This window comes from Lepidothrix coronata, unplaced genomic scaffold, assembly GCF_001604755.1.
Source record: "Lepidothrix coronata isolate B3197 unplaced genomic scaffold, Lepidothrix_coronata-1.0 Scaffold1, whole genome shotgun sequence".
Taxonomy (NCBI): Eukaryota; Metazoa; Chordata; class Aves; order Passeriformes; family Pipridae; genus Lepidothrix; species Lepidothrix coronata.
This window is the reverse complement of record NW_016690181.1, coordinates 14,413,436-14,432,527: the sequence shown is the minus strand read 5'-3', so window position 1 is coordinate 14,432,527 and position 19,092 is coordinate 14,413,436. Positions and strand designations below refer to the sequence as shown.

At 39.0% G+C, this 19,092-nt stretch overlaps 1 protein-coding gene across 3 annotated transcripts in view; it reads right to left on the bottom strand.

Annotated features, from left to right (window-relative positions):
• Positions 1 to 12,267: 12,267 nt before the first annotated feature.
• USH1C (USH1 protein network component harmonin) overlaps positions 12,268 to 19,092 on the bottom strand; it is a 48,776-nt gene continuing 41,951 nt past the window's right edge. For 2 of the 3 annotated variants that reach the window (XM_017813312.1, XM_017813305.1), the window contains 6 exons: positions 18,187 to 18,228; positions 17,821 to 17,874; positions 17,579 to 17,678; positions 16,075 to 16,184; positions 15,353 to 15,408; positions 14,346 to 14,460 (listed from right to left, as the gene is read on the bottom strand). In XM_017813312.1, coding sequence (XP_017668801.1) covers positions 14,361 to 14,460; positions 15,353 to 15,408; positions 16,075 to 16,184; positions 17,579 to 17,678; positions 17,821 to 17,874; positions 18,187 to 18,228 — 462 coding nt within the window. In that variant the 3' untranslated portion in view covers positions 14,346 to 14,360. Of the gene's footprint in view, positions 13,604 to 14,345; positions 14,461 to 15,352; positions 15,409 to 16,074; positions 16,185 to 17,578; positions 17,679 to 17,820; positions 17,875 to 18,186; positions 18,229 to 19,092 lie in introns of those variants that run through there. The other variant, XM_017813296.1, reaches the window with a different exon arrangement.

Genomic DNA, 19,092 nt, shown 5'->3' with positions numbered 1-19,092 from the left:
GAAAAAAAACCAGTAATAAAGCAAATTCTCATTGTGATTTAGAATTAGCTAAACAAGATGCACTGATCTATGACTTTTGGTTCCTATTAAACTCTGCTTTGGAGGTAGAGAGGAAGGAAACTACCAATCCGTTTCAAAAACACATTGGGAAAGGCTGAAACGAAAAAATTGGACAAAATCACCTCCAGAGAAAACTGTTGTTTTATTCCTGTGGAACAAAGAACTCCATTTGATAGTTTCATAGAAGATATCATTTAACAAAGAAAATGAATTTTCTTTGCGATAATAGTCTAAGGTAAAATGCTACTATTAAAATTAATGCAATAACCATAACCATGGAATCTAGAATGGTTGGGGCTGGAAGGGGCCTTAAAGATCATCTCATTCCAACCCCCCTGCCATGGGTAAAGACCCCTTCCAGCAGACCAGTTTGCTTGGAGCACTATCCAACCTGGCTTTGAATGCTTCCAGGGATGGGGCATGCACAGCTTCTCTGGGCAGCCTGTTCCAGTGTCTCTCCACCCTCTGAGTGAAGAATTTCTTCCTGGTGTCTTAAACTAAACCTGCTCTCTTTCAGTTTAATAATAGTGCAGAGATTCACAGAAATAGCTGTTTTTCTGTAAATAAACCTTATTAATTTTTAATTGCTGTCCCTCATTAAAAATGAAGCAAGAACTTATGAGTAAGCAGATCTATCTTAAAGAGGAAACAAAATACAAACTCTTTGTTGGACAATCATCTTTAGGCAAACACTCAGATAAGTGTTTTAGATTGGGACAACTTATCTTTTAAGTGTGTGCCACAAAGTTCAGGCATCTTGCGGCTTCAGCTACATACACGAGCTCTATCATTAAGTCATTTTATGAAGCACATTTTCCAACACCCAATATAACATTCAGGAAATCATTCTTGCTTTGAACTAGCTCCTCAGTTTAATACTGCTTCCCAGTTCAACAGGGCCAGAGCAGTGCTAACTTGGCAATGCCACATGGCACCTGAAACCTGGGGAAAAAGCTGGCTTTTCTCTTTGCTCACTCTCCTTTGAAGTGTTAAACACTCATACATTTGGGGCTACCTGGCAAAACTCATAGTGAATCACCTGAAGGGCTGCAGGCTGTTTCCCTTACCAGCCTGACCTAAGGAGAGGCTTGATGCTCCCCTGCCCTCCTGCATCATCAGAATTCTTCTCAACAACTAAGACAGTACTCTCCAGGCACAGTGCTTTCCTCAAGTGGCAGAACTCTGCATCTTGTTCTCACTAGGCAGAGGGGTCACTGTTGCATTCATCAGTTCTCTCTCCTCTGAACATACACTTGTCACCGCAAAAGAAAAGCCAGCTTTTCGGTGAAAGGTTTGCTTTTCCTCTTAACCTGCCTGTGTATTTACTCCACCCACAGCTCTGATTCATCCTGTACACATTTTTGAAGGTAATTTATTACCCCAGCTGCAGTTAGCTTGGTTGGTGCTCAACACTTGAAAATATTTTGAGCTGAGAAATGCTGAGGCAAAAAAAAGCAGCATTAATGTTTTGAAAAATCAGTCCTAAACCAACCTTCTATTCACTCCTGACAATCCTTGTACACAGATATACTTTTACAATCTCTGCATGATCTCACTGATCACATCATACCTTAGTTTATTTTCCAGTATCTAAACGCTTAGTGTTTTGAGTACTCCCTGTGTAGTACTTGTAGTACAACTGTTGTGTTCTCCTTAGGAGAATGAGTTGAGCTCTGTGAACTAACTCATGTCCATAAACAGCTCCTGGCTGGCTCCAGTGTGGTATTCTTAAGCAAATGTTATTTTCGTTACTGATTCAGTTAAGCACTGATATGATGCTTGCTTTGTTACATGGGCTCTTGTATATAAAAGATTATTTTGCCTGTTTATACTAAAATATACACACACATTAACAAATAACCATAACAAATAACATAACCAGCATTAATTTCCAAAAGATTACAGAGCTAAAAGTCACTGGCCTTTCTAGGAACCCTTCCAAAAACCAGAAATTAGTCTGAAAACTAAGATTTGAATTGTCTGTTGAAGGTTATTAGAAACAAAACAAAGATATCTTTCTTTTTCAGAATAGAAAATGGTTTTCTGTTCAGGCACACAGAGAGTTTTAGTTAGTTGATTTGTTTATTGACCACCTGGGAACAGTTTCAGACTATCTTCAATTTATCCAGTGGTTAAAATCAACACGACAATTAGAGAGAAACAAAGCTATCAATTCAAATTTGGATTTGGAATGTATTTATCTTGTGCTGCTATTTGACAAAATTATACAGAAAATTAACAAAAAGAGTGTCACAGTTTAATGAGGTTTTGTATGCTTTGTATTTTTTTTCTTCTATTTTTTTAATAGGATGCAATGTGGCATTTATTCTAGCTACTAAAACAATGTCCAAAAATCATATTATGGATTAAAAAAAATCATGAGTATGCACAAAGAGTTTGTTCCTGCATAGCCAATAATATTTATTCCCTGTTGTGATTTATCATATAACTAGTTAATTGTCAAAGGTCTATTTCAGGAGGCTTTCCTCTTGAGCTCAGCCCACATGCAGACTACCTTTGGGATTTTCAGATGCTCAAGGGAGCTAAAACAATCAATATCCATACAAAATATACAGAAAATTAATTTAATAGCTTAGTAATTGAACTTGTAGCTAGTAATATTTTTTTCCTATTTTTTACCTAATTTCCACAATGATTTTAACCTGAAGCTTATTTTCTCTTGGAGTAGTACAGTGTTGTTTTTTGTACAGCAAAGTGCTGTGTCTGGCTTTTAGGTGTGGAAGCTTTACATGAAATTAAGTTGTCTGTGACACTGTCACCTGGAAGCAGTAATTTCTGAGTGTCCTCAGTTATGGCAGATGTTCATAGCCTCAGCCTTCAAACCAGCCAAAGATCCTCTGCTCTGGCTAAATATTCTTTATATTGCCAGTATTCGGGAGGAATCAAGTAGCTTTTGTAAAAGGGCAAAAACAGAAGAGATAGCTGTACAACTCTCTCCAGTACTGAAGCTTGGCAGTATTCTTTGCTGACTATAGCAAAAGAAAAATACATTTTGAATGTTGTGTCTATAGACTTATAGACTTCTATAGAAAAGTTACAAATTTGCAACAAGAATAAATAAGATAAACTGAGTACCAAACCTTCAAATCAGTGTGCAGTATAAAACCCCCTTAACCTGGGCAAAATAATGCAGTATCAAGAGGGCTAAAACTATTTGCAAGTTTGAGTCACATTTAATTGGTGTTTTAGCCAAAGAAAGTAGGGAAAATACAGGAGCAACTGCCCAGCACATAACACCATGTCAGTTGTTTTAGTATACAGAAAACAGGCTTTGCTGAGACAGGCCAGCCCACCAGGCTCTGAACAACAAGTAGTTCGTCCTTAGGATTCAGGGTCATAGAGTCTCTCAGGTGTTCAAACTAATGCCACAGGTCCTTCACACTGTGAATAACACAGAGGAATCACCTCCTGGACTGATCGTGCCCTAGTATTTGTACTAATATCTACTCTTAAAACTATGAATTCCTTAAGGGGCTGAAATAACGGGTGAGTGCGAGTAGTGAATATCCAGGTTAGTTTTAATGTGTTATACAGTGCATTTACAAGGTGTCTTTTTTAAGAGTGAATGATAGAAACAAGGACTTTGTACAGCTAAGCATCCCTCTAAACTTAGTGTGTTGGAGAATGGGTTGAAAATAACAGAGAGAATAATCTCCAGCAGCATTTAAAATAAAATACTACAGTTATCAGAAGTTCTGGCTCACCAGGGATGTCTCAGTTGACTGGAAGTTAGCAAATGTGACACTCATCTACAAGAAGGTCAGGAAGGAAGATCCAGGGAACTACGGGCCTGTCAGCCTGATGTCAGTACCCAAGAAGGTCATGGAGCAGATCATCCCTGAGTGCCATCATGTGGCACGTACAGGACAACCAGGGGATCAGGCCCAGCCATCATGGGTTTAGGAAAGGCAGGTCCTGCTTGACCAACCCCATCTCCTCTATGACAAGGTGACCCGCTTAGTGGACAAGGGAAAGGCTGTGAATGTTGTCTACCTAGACTTCAGTAAAGCCTTTGACACTATTTCCTGTAGCATTCTCCTGGAGAAACTGGCTTCCCATTGAGTGGACAGGAGAACTCTTCACTGTGTAAAAAAACCAGCTGGATGGCTGAGCCCAAAGAGTGGTGGTGGATGAGTTACATCCAGGTGGCAGCTGGCCACTAGTGGTGTCCCCCAGGGCTGTTTTCCAGTCATGTTTAATTTCTTTATCAATGATCTGGATGAGGGGATGGAAGGCACTCTCACTAAGTTTGCAGACCCCACCAATCTTGAGGGGGGAGTGTTGATCAGTTGGAGGGTAGGAAGGCTCTGCAGAGGGATCTGGACAGGCTGAGGCCAATTGGATGAGGTTCAACAAGGCCAAGTGTTGGGTCCTGCCCTTGAGTCTCAATAACCCTGTGCAGTGCTACAGGCTTGGGGCAGAATGGCTGGAAAGCTGCTCAGCGGAAAAGGACCTGGGGAGGCTGGTTGACAGCAGCTGAACATGAACCAGCAGTGTGCCCAGGTGGCCAAGAATGCCAATGGCATCTTGTTCTGTATCAGGAATAGTGTGGCCAGCAGGACCAGGGCAGTGATTATCCCCCTGTACTCAGCACTGGTGAGGCCTCACCTCAAGTGCTGTGTCCAGTTCTGGGCCACTCACAACAACACTGAGCTGCTGGGGTGAGTCCAGAGAAGGACAATAGAACTGCTGAAGGGTCTGGAGCACAAGTCTGATGAGGACCAGCTGAGGGAGCTGGGGGTGTTTAGCCTGGAAAAAAGCAGGATCAGGGGAAACCTCATTGCTCTCTACAAATACCTAAAAGGAGATTGTAGCAAGGTCAGGGTCAGTCTCTTCTGCCAAGTAAAAAGTTACAGGATGAGAGAAAATGACTGCAAGTTGAGCCAGGGGAGGTTCAGAATGGATATTAGGAAACATTTCTTCACCAAAAGGGTTGTCAGGCACTGGAACAGGCTGCCCAGAGAAGTGGTTGAGTATCCATCCCTGGGGTTATTTAAAATCTGTGTAAGTGTGGCACATAGGGACATGATTTTGTGGTGGACTTAGCAGTGTTGGATTAATGGTTGAACTAGATGATGTGAGAAGTCTTTTCCAACGATTTTATGATTCCAATTTTTTTCCTGTGTAGAATTGTTCTCTCTGTGAAAACAAGAATATTTAGAGGTGGGTCCATTTCAGGAGTCTGATGCTGAGTGGCACTTATGTGCACTAGTATAAGTGGCAGCAAACAATTCTAGGTACCCACCTCACTGCAGGATGTAGATATCTCTATAACTGCTTTCAGAAAAGTATGAGCTATTGGTTGGAATATTATGTGCCTAATGTGAAAACTCATGCTATAATTAAAAGTCTACACTGTTGTGGTAAAAAGAAGCAAACAACAAGTTGGAAAAGCTCCTTTTGTTCCTGACAATGGTTACAAAGAGAACAACCCCTTTCTCCTTCAGAAGTAACTCTCCCCTTCAGCACATATATTAAATTGTTCCTGCCTAGTGGTACCACAAGGCTGAAGATAATGTTTTGTATCGTACATCTCTTCTTAAAAGAGAAACTATATTCTTTTGTTGTAGAAAATTTTCTGAAATATCTATTTTCTCAAAGTTGAATGTTTTCTTTTTACAAGAGCATATGTTCCAATGTTTCACTGTGTAGCAACAGATACAAAAACAATGCTGACTCGTGAGCACAGCAGCCAATTTGCAGTGTGCTAAATCTGTAAATACAACTGTGATTGATAGAGCTGATATCCTGCTGAAGATATAATGAGAATTGACAAGTAACATGAATGAACATTGTGTTGGTTTTATAGTTTTTAGAATAAGTAGAGAGCCATATGAGCTTGTAAAACATAGAGAGAAATGTCTTACTTTACAGAAACTAGTTGGTAGGGAGTTTTCTGAGTCCCCTTGGTTGGAGACTGATGTCTTAAAAAGGTCCCAGTACTTCTCAGCCTAAGTCCAAGGCTCCTCAGTAGGTACCTGGGCAGCCATGTGCAGACACAAACACTCCTGTCTGCCCACCTGATACTACAAGTTGACGTGTCAGAACCACCTGTGCAGGGTACAGTTCCCAGACTCTGATCTTCCCTCCTATGTGGAATTATTCCTGATTTTCTCTTTTTCCCATGGGTGTAGGTAGCTTGTCCCAGCACGCTTTCCCTGGGCTATATTTGTCTCCTGTGATAAGGCAGCAATACGAGTGCGCGGAAACTTTCTGCACGTCTACATTTTGGCAGTCCCACGTGAGGGGGGATGTCAAGCACTGAGGCTCAGCCGTGGAAGTTTTTCACGTACAATCCTCTGCTGTCTGTTTTTCATCTGCAGTGTAACAGCAATGCAGTAGAGACAACAAGAACAACCACATCCAGCTGGAGAGCACTGACAAGTGATGATTTTCTCATGTGTGCCAGGGATACATCCTCAACAAGTGCTCAAAGTAACTAGGCAGAAAAAGTAAGATTGTTTTCCACATATTCCCAATCCTGAAACTGTCCAGGGCTTCTTGAAGAAGCTGAACTTAAACACTGAACAGACTGTTCTTTTCACCACATCATAAATGAGCACTGGCCATTCATTCCCCTATTTACTCATAGGTTGGGCCATGAAGGCTCAAGATACTGTAAGATAAGGAATGGGTCATGCTAGACCTAGATGAAAAATCTTCTCTCTTCCACTATTGGGAACAGTGACTACAGTGATCATTGCTCTGTGACTAACATGAATATTAAAAAAAGAATAGTTGAGATTTAATACTCAGGTGTTTTCTGCTTTCTAGGAAAATGGTGACATGCTTCATGTAAAAGTCACTTGGCACTGTCCTACAGTAAAAACGGGTAAGCATTTTGTCCCTTTGTGTAATTTGTAAATCTAGCCAGTTTTCTGCCTCTATTTACTAAGTTATTTTAAACAGCTGTTCATGTACACATGGGTTTAAATATACCTTTAGAAAGGCAATACCAGGTGATTTTATCATTGAGAAGGTACGTAATTCACAGTGTAATCCAACAGCACAACAGAAAAAAGGCATCTGTTTGTCTGGCTAGAGATAGAGAAATGTGAATATTGTCACAGTTAAAAGCAAATAAACACAGCTTTCCTGCAGAAGTACAATCTAGGGCAAATCATTACAACTTAATGGCAACTTAATACAACTCAAATAACTTTTCCCTGTGAACAATCCAACCACAAAATATGCCCATCCACTCTGTTTAATCCATTCTATGATGGTTAACAGAAATTCGTTTCAATCAAATTCTCTACTCTAAGAAGAGCAACATCATAAATTACCTTGTACCCACCTGTAAACTCTTAAATCACAGATGAGAAATTTGTATGTTAGTTGGAGACTAGACTTGTCTGTGCGTCCTTCTTTCAATCCGGACTTTGTGTCTTGACCATTTGCACTATCTGTAGATCACAGTCTGCTTTGTGGACTGACTTCTTTATAACAGTGCTGATTTATTTAAAAACAGGCAATTTGCTCATACCCAAATGTACGAGATAGGTGATGAGGAAGCTGCCTTCCCCTATATGAAGAAAGCAACCTGGAGCTCAGAGCACAATGGACACACCTCAATCATCTCAGTTCCTTCTATTCTCTTAAACAACTACAATCTCTGTACAAATGGCTTGATGTCTGTGTTGTTCTGAACTGGAATTCTCTCACCCAGCTTGAAGAACTCTTCAGGTTTTGATTCCTGCTATGCATGTCTCTCCTTTGCACTAAGATGGAGCTGACTGATTTTCACTAACGAAGTATGCACTTTCTTCTATCCTACCAGGTTGATACCTCACATTTACAGATCTGCTTCACCACATTTTTTAATGAATAATTAAAATGGAAAAATGAATTTCTCCTCTTTCTTCCCCTCTGTCCTGTTTTGCTATTGGAACTGCTGCTAATCAAAATTTGTTCCTGGGTTTCTCTCCTCTGAGAATTCCATGTTTTATGCTGGGAGGGGGAGGAATGATAACAAAAAATAATATTTTAAAAATTATAATCTATTTAGTTTCAAAGGTTAACCCCAAAAAGCTATTTCACCCTGTCAGGGAAACGCTTATCATAAGATTTTAGTCAAAGCTCCATTTTGTGCCCAATATTTCTAATTAAAAGTTTTGTATCTCGTGTGCTTTGCACTCTGTTAAGTGGCATTAACGTTCAAGCTGTTGCCAGCTCAAGCTGTTGCCAGCATGAGCATGGGGGTCTCAGTCCCCTGCTGGCTAAAGCATCCAGAATGTTTAGGGGAAAGGGAGAGAGAAGAAAACAAAACCCCAGAAAAAGTAATTTGAAACTCTCTTGGTTTGGAAGGAGTGTGTAGCTTTGCATAAAGAACAACCATTAGCAAGTTTGCCTCTCACTTCCTTACTGTTTAGAAAAGTCCTTGTCCTCAAAATGCTGTCTGATTTCTATCTTACTCAGTTTATGTTGGGAGGATCTCAGTCTCTTTCTCCCAAACTGTCCTCTAAGCACCACATAAACAAACTCTGTTATAGCTATTGAAGACTAATGAGTTTTACTGATGTTTGGAAGAGAAATGGTGAGAAAAGATAAGATGAGGACAAGCTAAGAAAATGGGCAGTGGGAGTTGGTGGGAGGAATAACCTTTAAAAATTATTTGATAAAATGAGGAGGAACTGAAATTCAGTATGAGTACTAGAACTTCAGCATTAACAGCTTTCCATACTAAGTATCTCCAGGGCTAAGGCATCCTTTGCCTTCAGATTTTGACTTCAGGCCCCAATCCAGCAAAGTACTTAAGCCTAAGTAGTATTATCAAACTCAACCAATGTCAATGAGATTGGCTCATATGCTTAAATTTAAGCACATACTTAAGTGCTTTGCTGGACCAGAGCCTTGCTTGTTCTAGTCTATGGTTACCATCTAAGTAGGAAATATCTGTCAAGCACAATTCAGATGTGCAAGGGATAGCCATTGCTTATCAAGCAGGAGGTTTTGGAATACTGGATGAAGCAGCTATCTGCAGGACATCAGACTCCACATTTTCAGGTAGACAAACAGTCTGAGTTCAACAACAGCTATGCAGACTTAAGTATCCAAGAGATGGCAGTCTGCAACATATTTATTCAAAATTAATTCCTTAAAACTTCCTTCCAGTGGCTTTTACAGTGATAGTTTAGCACCTTCATTGACATTATGGTTCACAACCAGTATCACAGTTCAGAGAACACTTCTTAATTGTAATCCATGATCCTCTGAAAACTTCACATTTCAAAAACCTTCTTTCTAGACAATAGAAATGTTATTGATTGCTTTTCCTATGTCTGTCTCCAGTTTCTCTTTCATCCTAGATACTTCCAGTAAAGACCAAAAATAGCCCAAGTTACCTTGTTACCTTGTTGTAAATATAAATAGACCCTGAGCCTTACCATAGTGTTGTACTATTATCTGTGTCCTTCAATCACACAGCAAATGCACATCTAGTAAAGGAGGGAGAAGTATTCCAGCATAGGCCCCTCGTATTCCAGCAGAGGCAAACAGTTTGCTGCCTTCCTTAAGAAGAAGGAAGGAAAACATCCTAGTCAGTCTCCATGAGAATAGTTTGCATGATTTGTGAGCAGCCCACCTGGAGCATCCTCAGATTTCTAGTCTGCAAGAAGGCAATTTTGAAATCTGTTCCAGAAATTTTGGACAGTCAGAAAAAAAAAGAAACCTCCTGAGAACAAGAACAATGCCAAAAAATAAAACTGGTCGATGGGAATAAAAACACTGAAGGTCAAACTCAGTATCAGGATCAAACACTTATTACCTTACAAGTATTTTTAGAAGTAATTTTAGACTCATCTGATTTATAATCTTAAGGGTCAGCTCCTTACAGGTAAGACACTCGCTTTTCTACACTAGAGCTGGTTTGGACTGTGTAAAGGTGACTATTTACATCAACACAGATCCCAGGAGAACATGTTTGTGGTGAAAGATGGCTAAGAATTCCACAGCAGCTACCTCAATTCTGACCACACTTCATCGATGTCAACATACAGCTAAAGCATACAGAAAACATCTATCGGCCATTGCATATAAGCTCCTTACAACCAGATACAAACCCATAATTTTCGTCCTTTGACATAAGCCCATAATTTTCAGTCTTGTTTTTAAGGTAAGGGGATTTTTAACAACTTATTTATATTCAGAGTTTATAACTTGTATTTGTGGAGCGCTGTGATTATTTGTACGTGTGTGCCCTTCAAATTAAATTTTGGAGCTTTGGATTTTAAAAAAACTTACTGTTGTCTGTACACATATAACCCCTCTTTATGTATGTACATTTGTTTATGAGTAGAGCATTTTATTAAAACCAAGACCTCCCTGAAATATACACACAAGTTCTAAAATATGCCATAATCATACAATAAATAATAAGCCCTCAAAATAGCAGAATGGCAGTAATAAATAGCTCAAAGACTTCCCTATGCTAATATCCATATGAGTAATAAACCACGGTATTTCCTATCCTGTAATGAGTGTCACGGTTCTGATCCATAGGGTCTCACATCTTTTGCCTGCATACAGGCACGCACAGGCTCACAGAGCAGATGTGAAAGTCACAAGTCTCTAATGTAATTCATGCTCCAGTTCAGCAACTATGAGGGTATGCTAAAGACAACGCTGTGACTAACACGGCCAAGAAATTCCTGAGAGAATAAGAATGACTGTTAACAGTTCTGAGAAACTCTTCCTCTGGGTTATTATCCCATAGAGAGATATAATGGGGTTTAGTGGTCTTAACCAAACAAACAGCTCTGAGAAACAAGACATATTCCCTCTGAGATTATAGCGAATGAAAAACAAAAAACCATCTTATGTTAAAAGTAATTTGAAACATTCGTGATATTGTCAGTGAAGTACTTGGGCTTCTTCCTGCTTTGTGCATCAGGTCAGAGTTTCCATACTCCCAAAGGGAACTAAGCATTGGCTGAAAAAGAGAAAGTCCCATTTACTGTTATCTTTTCACAGCTGGCTTCATTGAACAGGGGTGAGGCCTGGGCACACACAGTGATTATTACAGCCACCAGAAGACAGTGCACTAGCAACTCAAACGGGCACTCCTGTTTAAATTATTTACATCTGAGACACTCTGCTCACCAAAGTAACTGAAAAGGAAGTTGGTTGAAAAATGTATTTTCTTGTAGCATTTTCCAATTCCTTGAGCTAACTGGCAAATGAAAGATGTGATCCAGTCTCGGGGCACTGAAAGTCAGAAATAAAGTAAAGAACTACCTGACTAATGGCTTAGGATCATTTTAACATTTCAGAGGTGTCAGGTTCCTTTTTTCTAACACCACCTCCTTACACTGCCTAAAGAAACTTTGCAGTTCTTACACAGGTTAAACTCACTAAGTAACACTTTCTTGTTATACCTGAAGTAACGAGTAGTAACTATTTCCTCAACTGCCTCTCATGCATTTTAAGCTGTATCCAAGCAAATCATGTGAACAGGGTAGATGGGGAGAAGAAAGATAGTTCTGTGACTAAGAATCAGTGCTAGAACTCCTGGTACTCCCACAGATTTCCCAGCTCAGTCTTCTGTGCTCCTTTTGTCTCTGAAAAAATAACAACAGTAGAAATATTTCTAATATCTAACCTGTAAGTTTTTTGTGTTATGTTTCTTAGTATGCTGAGACAGTGATTAGCAAAATCAAGCACTGGTTGCAGGCTGAAGTTCTTTAACATCATAGGACCCCTCAAGAGAACATTTGATAGCATCACTCATCTATCTGCATTGTCATACAGTCCAGATGGTTGCAGTATGTAGGCAACTGGGAACCAAAGCAGCAGGAGTAGTACATCCTGCTGCAATTTCCTTCTGGTGCTAAGCTTGATGCATTTAGCATTTAAATTAGTTTGTTGGTTAGGAAGTCTACAGCTCTGGATAGAGGCACCCAAGGAGACCTAGCAAACAAAATATACCATAGCAACTGTGTTCAGTAGCTTGCCAACTAGCAAATGACCAGATTTGCCCATAAAAATTCTATAAAAGATTACTGCAGCTCAGCCAAGCGACGATTCCCTACTCGGCAGAGTGAATTTTGAGTTCCACAAGGGTGGCATTCTGTTGCAAAGGGATCTGTTACTAAAAAAAAACAACTCAGAAATCTGTGTACTTTAGCAGATTAACTATTACCATGATGTACTAACTCAGAGACAAAGAGGAAACTAGACTTCTTCCATTTGGCAAATGCACATTTATTTCTGAATTAGCTGTAAGAGTTAAAATATTAAACATTCTAACATATGTACCCTGCCACACACATTAACTGGCATACTGGAACCATACTGCGAATAAAGAAAGTCAACATAAGTAATCATCTGCGTATGAGTATAGAGTTCTCAGGAACAAAGTTGTTATTTTTCTGTGTTACAGAAAGGAGGGTTTCCAAATCTTGAAAAGGCAAGACTTGAGGGGGAATTTGATATGCCCAAACTGTCTCTCTTTAGCACAGGTAAGAAAAATCTAAACACAATACAAAAAACAGAATACAAACTGGCAGATACAAGAAAGGAAGAAGACAATGACATTTTTAAGGAGATAGTTCATTCATACAAATAAATTACTAAGTCTACAACTGTAATCATACTTATTTAAAGCCAAGTTAGTATAGATTTTATGGTCTTGAGAAATTTACTCAAACCTAAGACACATAATTACCAAAAGCAGAATATTACACTTGGTGACTTCCTGCATAGTTTAGTCACACATATAGCCTCACTGAGAACAAAGTACACAACTGCAGACTGTGAATCACACCCAAATTTTCCACCCATGACTATGTGAGGGAGGAATTTTTGACACCAATACAAATACTCAGTAGTAATGTGACTACACATAATTATTTTATCTGGACTACTTGCTAGCTATCTACTTTGCTGGTAGAGAAGATTCTTTATGCTGCATAAATATCACCAAAATTATTCCTCATAATGCTAGCACTCTTGGGTTTCTATATTCAAAAAACCTCACAACTGAGCAACAGAAATGGACATTAAGAGAACTACAAGAATATGAGTGAGAACATAAGTTAACTGTATACATTCCCACTTTCCCAGGGAAAATCACTATGCAGGGAGTAAAAATATAATCCTTTTCGCACCCAAACTGGCCTGTGAAGGTGTATTCGAAAGTGTTGCATGTGGGAACAGACATCTGTGTTCCATCTTCATTTGTCATTTTAGTGTCTATTTCCAGGAAAACTGAAAGATAATTTTCAAAATTTGTCCCCCCAAAATACCAAAAATAGATTGAACGCTCACAGACTGAACTATGCTCACCAGCAGTTCTTCTCAATCATCTGGCAAAAAAAAATTTTGCTGTATGTCTATATTTGAGTAATTTAAAATCTTTCTAATCTGAAGTCTCTAGTTCAATTTACAGGTCTGATTGCTCACATATCAGTCAATAAAGATGTATTTAATGTGGCTATTGATTTCCTATTAATTTACAGAGCAGCAGGTTTCTCCAGAGGGAAGATTCCATTTTTCCAGTTGTAGTCTTCTTTAAAAAAATGTTCTGCAGAAAAAAAGAAAAAGATAGTGAAAAACATGCTGTTAGCTGTAGTGCAACTTTCAGTCTTTCTGATAAGCACAATTTTGCAACTTGATCTCGAGTGACTTTGATTTGTATTGTAAGTAATAATTGAGAAGACCCACATGCAACAAGAAATCTTACCTTTGTGTTTCTGGAGATCTATGACTGTACTTAGAGTGATTACAGCACAGAGAAGCCATATACAGTAATCTGAGTTTCTGACACAAGGATCATTTCAGAACCAACCCATTGTATAGTGACAAATTAAGAGATGCAAACTTCAGTGAAAACCAAACACTCATGAATACCTGTTTACAGGCACACTGTTGTAAAACACAAGTGGAAACTTGTTCTTTGGACAAGCCTTCACAAGGAAGTAATTTGTAGTTGCTTATATACTTATGAGCTCACAAAGCCACAGCAGTGGTCCACAGATAACGAAAAAAAATTAGGTTAATCCTACTTGTTTAGGCAGGGCCTATTTATTTAATAGTCTAGCAGATGATAAACCAATTCTGCAGAGGATCTCTAAGGGACTTTATGCAGTAGAAACTAAATACTTATATTTTAATAGCACAGGCATGGCAAAAGCCCAAAGAACACTCCAGCATGCCAGGAACAAAAGCAAGCATGGCAAGCAATGCACAGGCAGGCACATGCTCAAAAAATAACGCAGCCTCACAATGGCCAGTCATGTTAACCCAGGTGTGGCTATTCACCATGAGGGACACTGCAGTGGCTACAGCTGCAGGAGATACCCTTGTCTGTACACGGGTGCACTGCCTTCAAAAACCTTTCTGTGTGTGTTGGGACTGACTGTTGATGAGGGAATAGTAGGGCTAAATATACAGGATACGAAAACAAAAATAACAGTGATGGTTATTTCCTTGCTTGTTATTCTATGCGCAGGTATTAAACACAATTTTATGTCAAACTACAGCTGGTGTTAGCCAGTAAGAGAATATAGATTTACAGCAACTAATACTCCAATACTCTACACGGAACAAGAGTCCAAATTAACAGTGACTACAAGTCCTCACTCTGCCATTTTACTTGGTAATAAGGATATCTTCAAATCTTTTCCTTCAGTCAAGTTAGAAAACACAGGTCTTCCTTTTCAAACTGCGTGTCCAAAGTAAAGCAAGTTGTATTGACTCACTCTGTCTATCACACTAGAAGCTATGGATTCTTCTGTTTCACATCTATGCTGGCTATCTTTAAAAAAAGGCTTCTGCGAATGTCACAAATTGCCAAGACACCCAAATCATTTAGCTCTTTTAAAATTTTACACACAAGTTTTCTTAGACAAGGACAGTAAATGCAATCTAATAAAAAAAACCAAAACCAAACAACAGAATTAAACGTCTGGTTGTGATGAAGAATCCTTGTGGGCATTCGTTTCCCTACATTATGATCTATGGGAACACAGACTGAAGTTAAGTATAATTTCTAAAAAAAACCCAAGCCCCAAATTCTCCAACTTTAAACTGAAAGTATGAGTGCGTAGTCACGTACAACCAATTCTGAGAATCACCATTTTGCAAAGTCTGGGAACCACTGCTGTAATGCATGACAGCTACTTATAACTATCAAATTAGCAACCATGTAAAGCAATAAGTTATGCAGTCCACAAGAAATAAATATTTGAAAAATGTTTGATAAAAAAGCAAACTGAATAGGCTACTGTTACTAGCCTTTTAATCCCCAGAGAAAAAGAGTTTATGCACTTACATTTCATCATCATATTCCTTTGGAGGTGATGCTGCAATGACTAAGTCAATCCAATCCTGAAAAAGAAATGCACAGGGAAACACATACTGCTTTTAGAGGTGGCTAGTGGACCACTATGGAATATCAGATAGAGAGTCAGCAGAGTAACCTGTTCCTGAAAAACCACAAGGAGAAGCAGAAGACCATTTAAGATTGAGTTGTTTGATTTCTATCTTAAAATTAAAGAAAAATCTATTGTTCTTGCAACAAGATTAAAAAAACATATTCTAAGAATTATCCCATATTTGGTCATCTGCACAATTAATATAGTTCTTGCTGAGAAAAAACTCACTGTAGCTGAAGCACAGTGTTACTTGTACATTGAGAAATCAAAGATAAGCTATTATTAGAAAATTCGAATCAGCTTGCAAGTAATTTTCAATATCAAATAATGATTCTACAGATAAATGTAATATAACCACTCAGAATGTAATGTGTTTAAATACCAATCTTGATATGTGGCTAAATGGCACGGAATTTCACAGTAAATTACATGCCTGGTTTTCAGAGATGCTACACACCAGTGTATCATCTGGAGATTTCATCTCACTTTGGTAGTACATGACATACCTGCTAGTTTTGATGCTCGCAACCTTATTTGTGTTGATGTGACAATGTCATAATAGAAGGGTATCTTTCATGAGCATTAGAGGTAAAACGAGGGAGTATTCCAGGTTACTTACCCCACCCATGTTCCAAGCTTTCGCTAGAGTTGCCTGTGCTTCTGCCAGCTTGCTGTCAATTAATATCTTGCCATTTACAGCTAGTATTTCATCCCCTTTCACTATGCCTCCTGGTGAAAAGACCAATATGAAAAACATACACACAAACAAAGAAAATTCTGTGTCTTTTCTGTGCCATATTTGTGCAGTAATGAGTATAACAAAAAGTGTTTTCACTAGATGTGAAGGTCTACACCAAAAATTAAAGAAAGCTTGCTACAGGCAAAAGCAAACGGAATTTTTAAGCATGGCAAAGCCAAATTAATCTCTTATTGATAATGACCAGTAAGAAACTAGTTCAATAAGATTTTTCCCCAGTGGCAGTTTGCCTCTTTGGGTAATCCAGCTATACAATTTACAAACTATGACAGACTATAGGCTGTTACTACTATGCCCCATCCCTGGAAGGGTTCAAGGCCAGGCTGGATGGGCTTTTTGAGCAACCTGGTCTAGCGAAAGGTGTCCCTCTCCCTGGTAGAGGGCTTGGAACTAGATGATATTTAGGATCCCTTCCAACCCAGGCCATTCTATGATTCTATAAAAATAGCTCAATTAATTAAATTACTGAAGGAATGAAGTGGCATTTGTCAAGTGTCTGCAAGTTTGTTAATCCTTTCCAAGTGCATGTGTAATGTTTAGTCCTTTGAACTGGTTTTGATTTGCTAAGATGGAATGAAGCACAATCAGCTAACTGGGACTGGATTTGAAGTGGAAAAAACACAGATGACCAGGGAACAGCCTTATATGAGACACCCTAAAAAGGGATATGAAGGGACAAAGCCAAACAAAGCCAAACAGAGTACTTAGGAGATCAAGTGGCTGAGATCTTTTCACAAGTAAGTGACTCGAACTTAGGTTCAGGCTGGGACAAGGTCAGCAATGCAAGGGGATATTGTCCTGTCTGTCTACCTGATCATCACAAGAGTTCTCAGGGAAAGGATGAGAGATACTTCCAACCAGGAGTAAAGCCTAGATGCATTGGTGCACATGTTCTTGAGCCTTCCAGAGAGCTAAGGTGTTAGCCAGAAGACTCTGGCCTTTGGTGAGGTTTTGGGAGTAAAGCCAGCTGTTTTACAAGACAAATTACTAATGAAAGTAGCATTAAGAACAAAACTAAACAGTATAGAGTAGCCATGGTCAGGTAATTACTTTGCACGTGGAAGTACTGCATATGTCATTGCTTGGAAATGGTGAAATAAGGGAGACCATATTCCTTGCTTAACAGAATACATCAGAGAATCAGGTGTTGGTTTTTATAAATTTTACATAATTATTAATTTTTGTGGTGCTCTTGAAACCATGAACTTGTCTCTGGGGTGCCCTTTGGGCTGACACAGAACTTGGCTCCTTGGACAATCTCAGTGTGCCTTTCAATATTAGGCATAGCTATGAAATCAGCCAACAACTCTCAGACAGTGTAAGGAGCTACTTTGCAGCAGCATTCAAATTCCCCATTGTTGCTCACCGTGTTTGTCTGCAGCACCATCTTCATATATGGCAGACACAACTATCTTTCCAACTGGAGAATCAATTCCTCCCTCAACTGCAAGGTCCAATGATCCTTCCTATGAAAAAACAGTTTTAGTTCAGGCTGTCAACTTTTACCATTAACAGGAGCTTAATCTTTCCTTCTTCCCAGTAAATGGTACTGTACATCAAACGCTTACATGAACCCTTTAAATATCAATCAAACAATACAGTATTTACCTTTTTAATTCGTAATAGCCGTACATCTTTTCCCATAATCTGTTCTGGGGTGAACTATGAAAAGATATAATCATTAGTCATTTCCACTTTGGAAACACCAAACAATTATGCTGATCTATGTAGTTTCTGGCAGAAAAGTGACCTTTCCCTCCTCTAAAATAGAGTTAGAGGAAGCTCAGAACACTAGATCATCTTTTCATATGTTGAACGCTTCTTTTCAACATGACTAGAAAAGATAAATACACAAGGCCCAGCAAACCAACAAGCAAGAATCCTATCCCCTCCCAGCCCTCAAAATCAAGGATTTGTTTTTTTCCCAGTGTATTTCATATTAAACAGTGAAGCATATTTAAATTCTCTCTTTACCATTGAATATGGATCAAAATCTTCCACGTACTTCTGGAAGCCCTGAGAATAAAACAATATTTAATTGTAAAAACATCTGACTCATGCACACACAACACACAAACTCCATTTATTTATTAGTGAGAGAACAGATAATTCTGTAAGCTATGAAAGAAGACAGTAAATGGAGAAAAGCACAGAAAGACAGCAAAGAGTCCATCCTGACAGTCAGAAGACATTTCAAAACCTTATGACAGATTAACAGTTTGAGCTGGTCATACTACGGAGCAGTTCTGAGGAAGAGTTTACCACTCTGTCAGCTCCACAGTTCCTCTCTACACCTAACAAACAGAAACAAATCTTGAAAGCATCATGGGCAGGTATGTTCTGTCACAGTCTTCTGAGCAATATTTCTTAGGATTATCACCATGTTGGATGCTAACAGGTAGAAATTACAGGATCCAATTTTGCTGTCAGCAACACTACTCCATGTTATCTGGGTTTTAGGACTCTTTTTCAGACCCTTTCTCTCCCCCTTGCCATGGAGTTTCAGGGATTTGGCTCCATACCACAAGAAAATGCAGGACATCCACCATTTTTTGTTTTCATATGGTTCTGTGGATGATTTAAGTTTTGTCAGGGAGTGTCTGAAATGCAGAAGATAATACTGCAGTTAGGCAGAGAAAGATTTAAGCTTTGAGAGGACACATAAAACCTAGTGCTTAACCCTTGTCAGACCAAGACTGCAGGGAAAAGCAGGAGTTATCTCTTCTGCAAGGATGGGATTACCTGCATCAGCGATCAGGAATCAATGGTATTTGAGTGGTGTTTTTTTGAGGAGGTCTAGTAGCTACTGGGTGATACCATATGGACAGGGCTGGGCATTTATAAAAACTCTGCACCTATCCTGTATGTTAAAGTAAGATC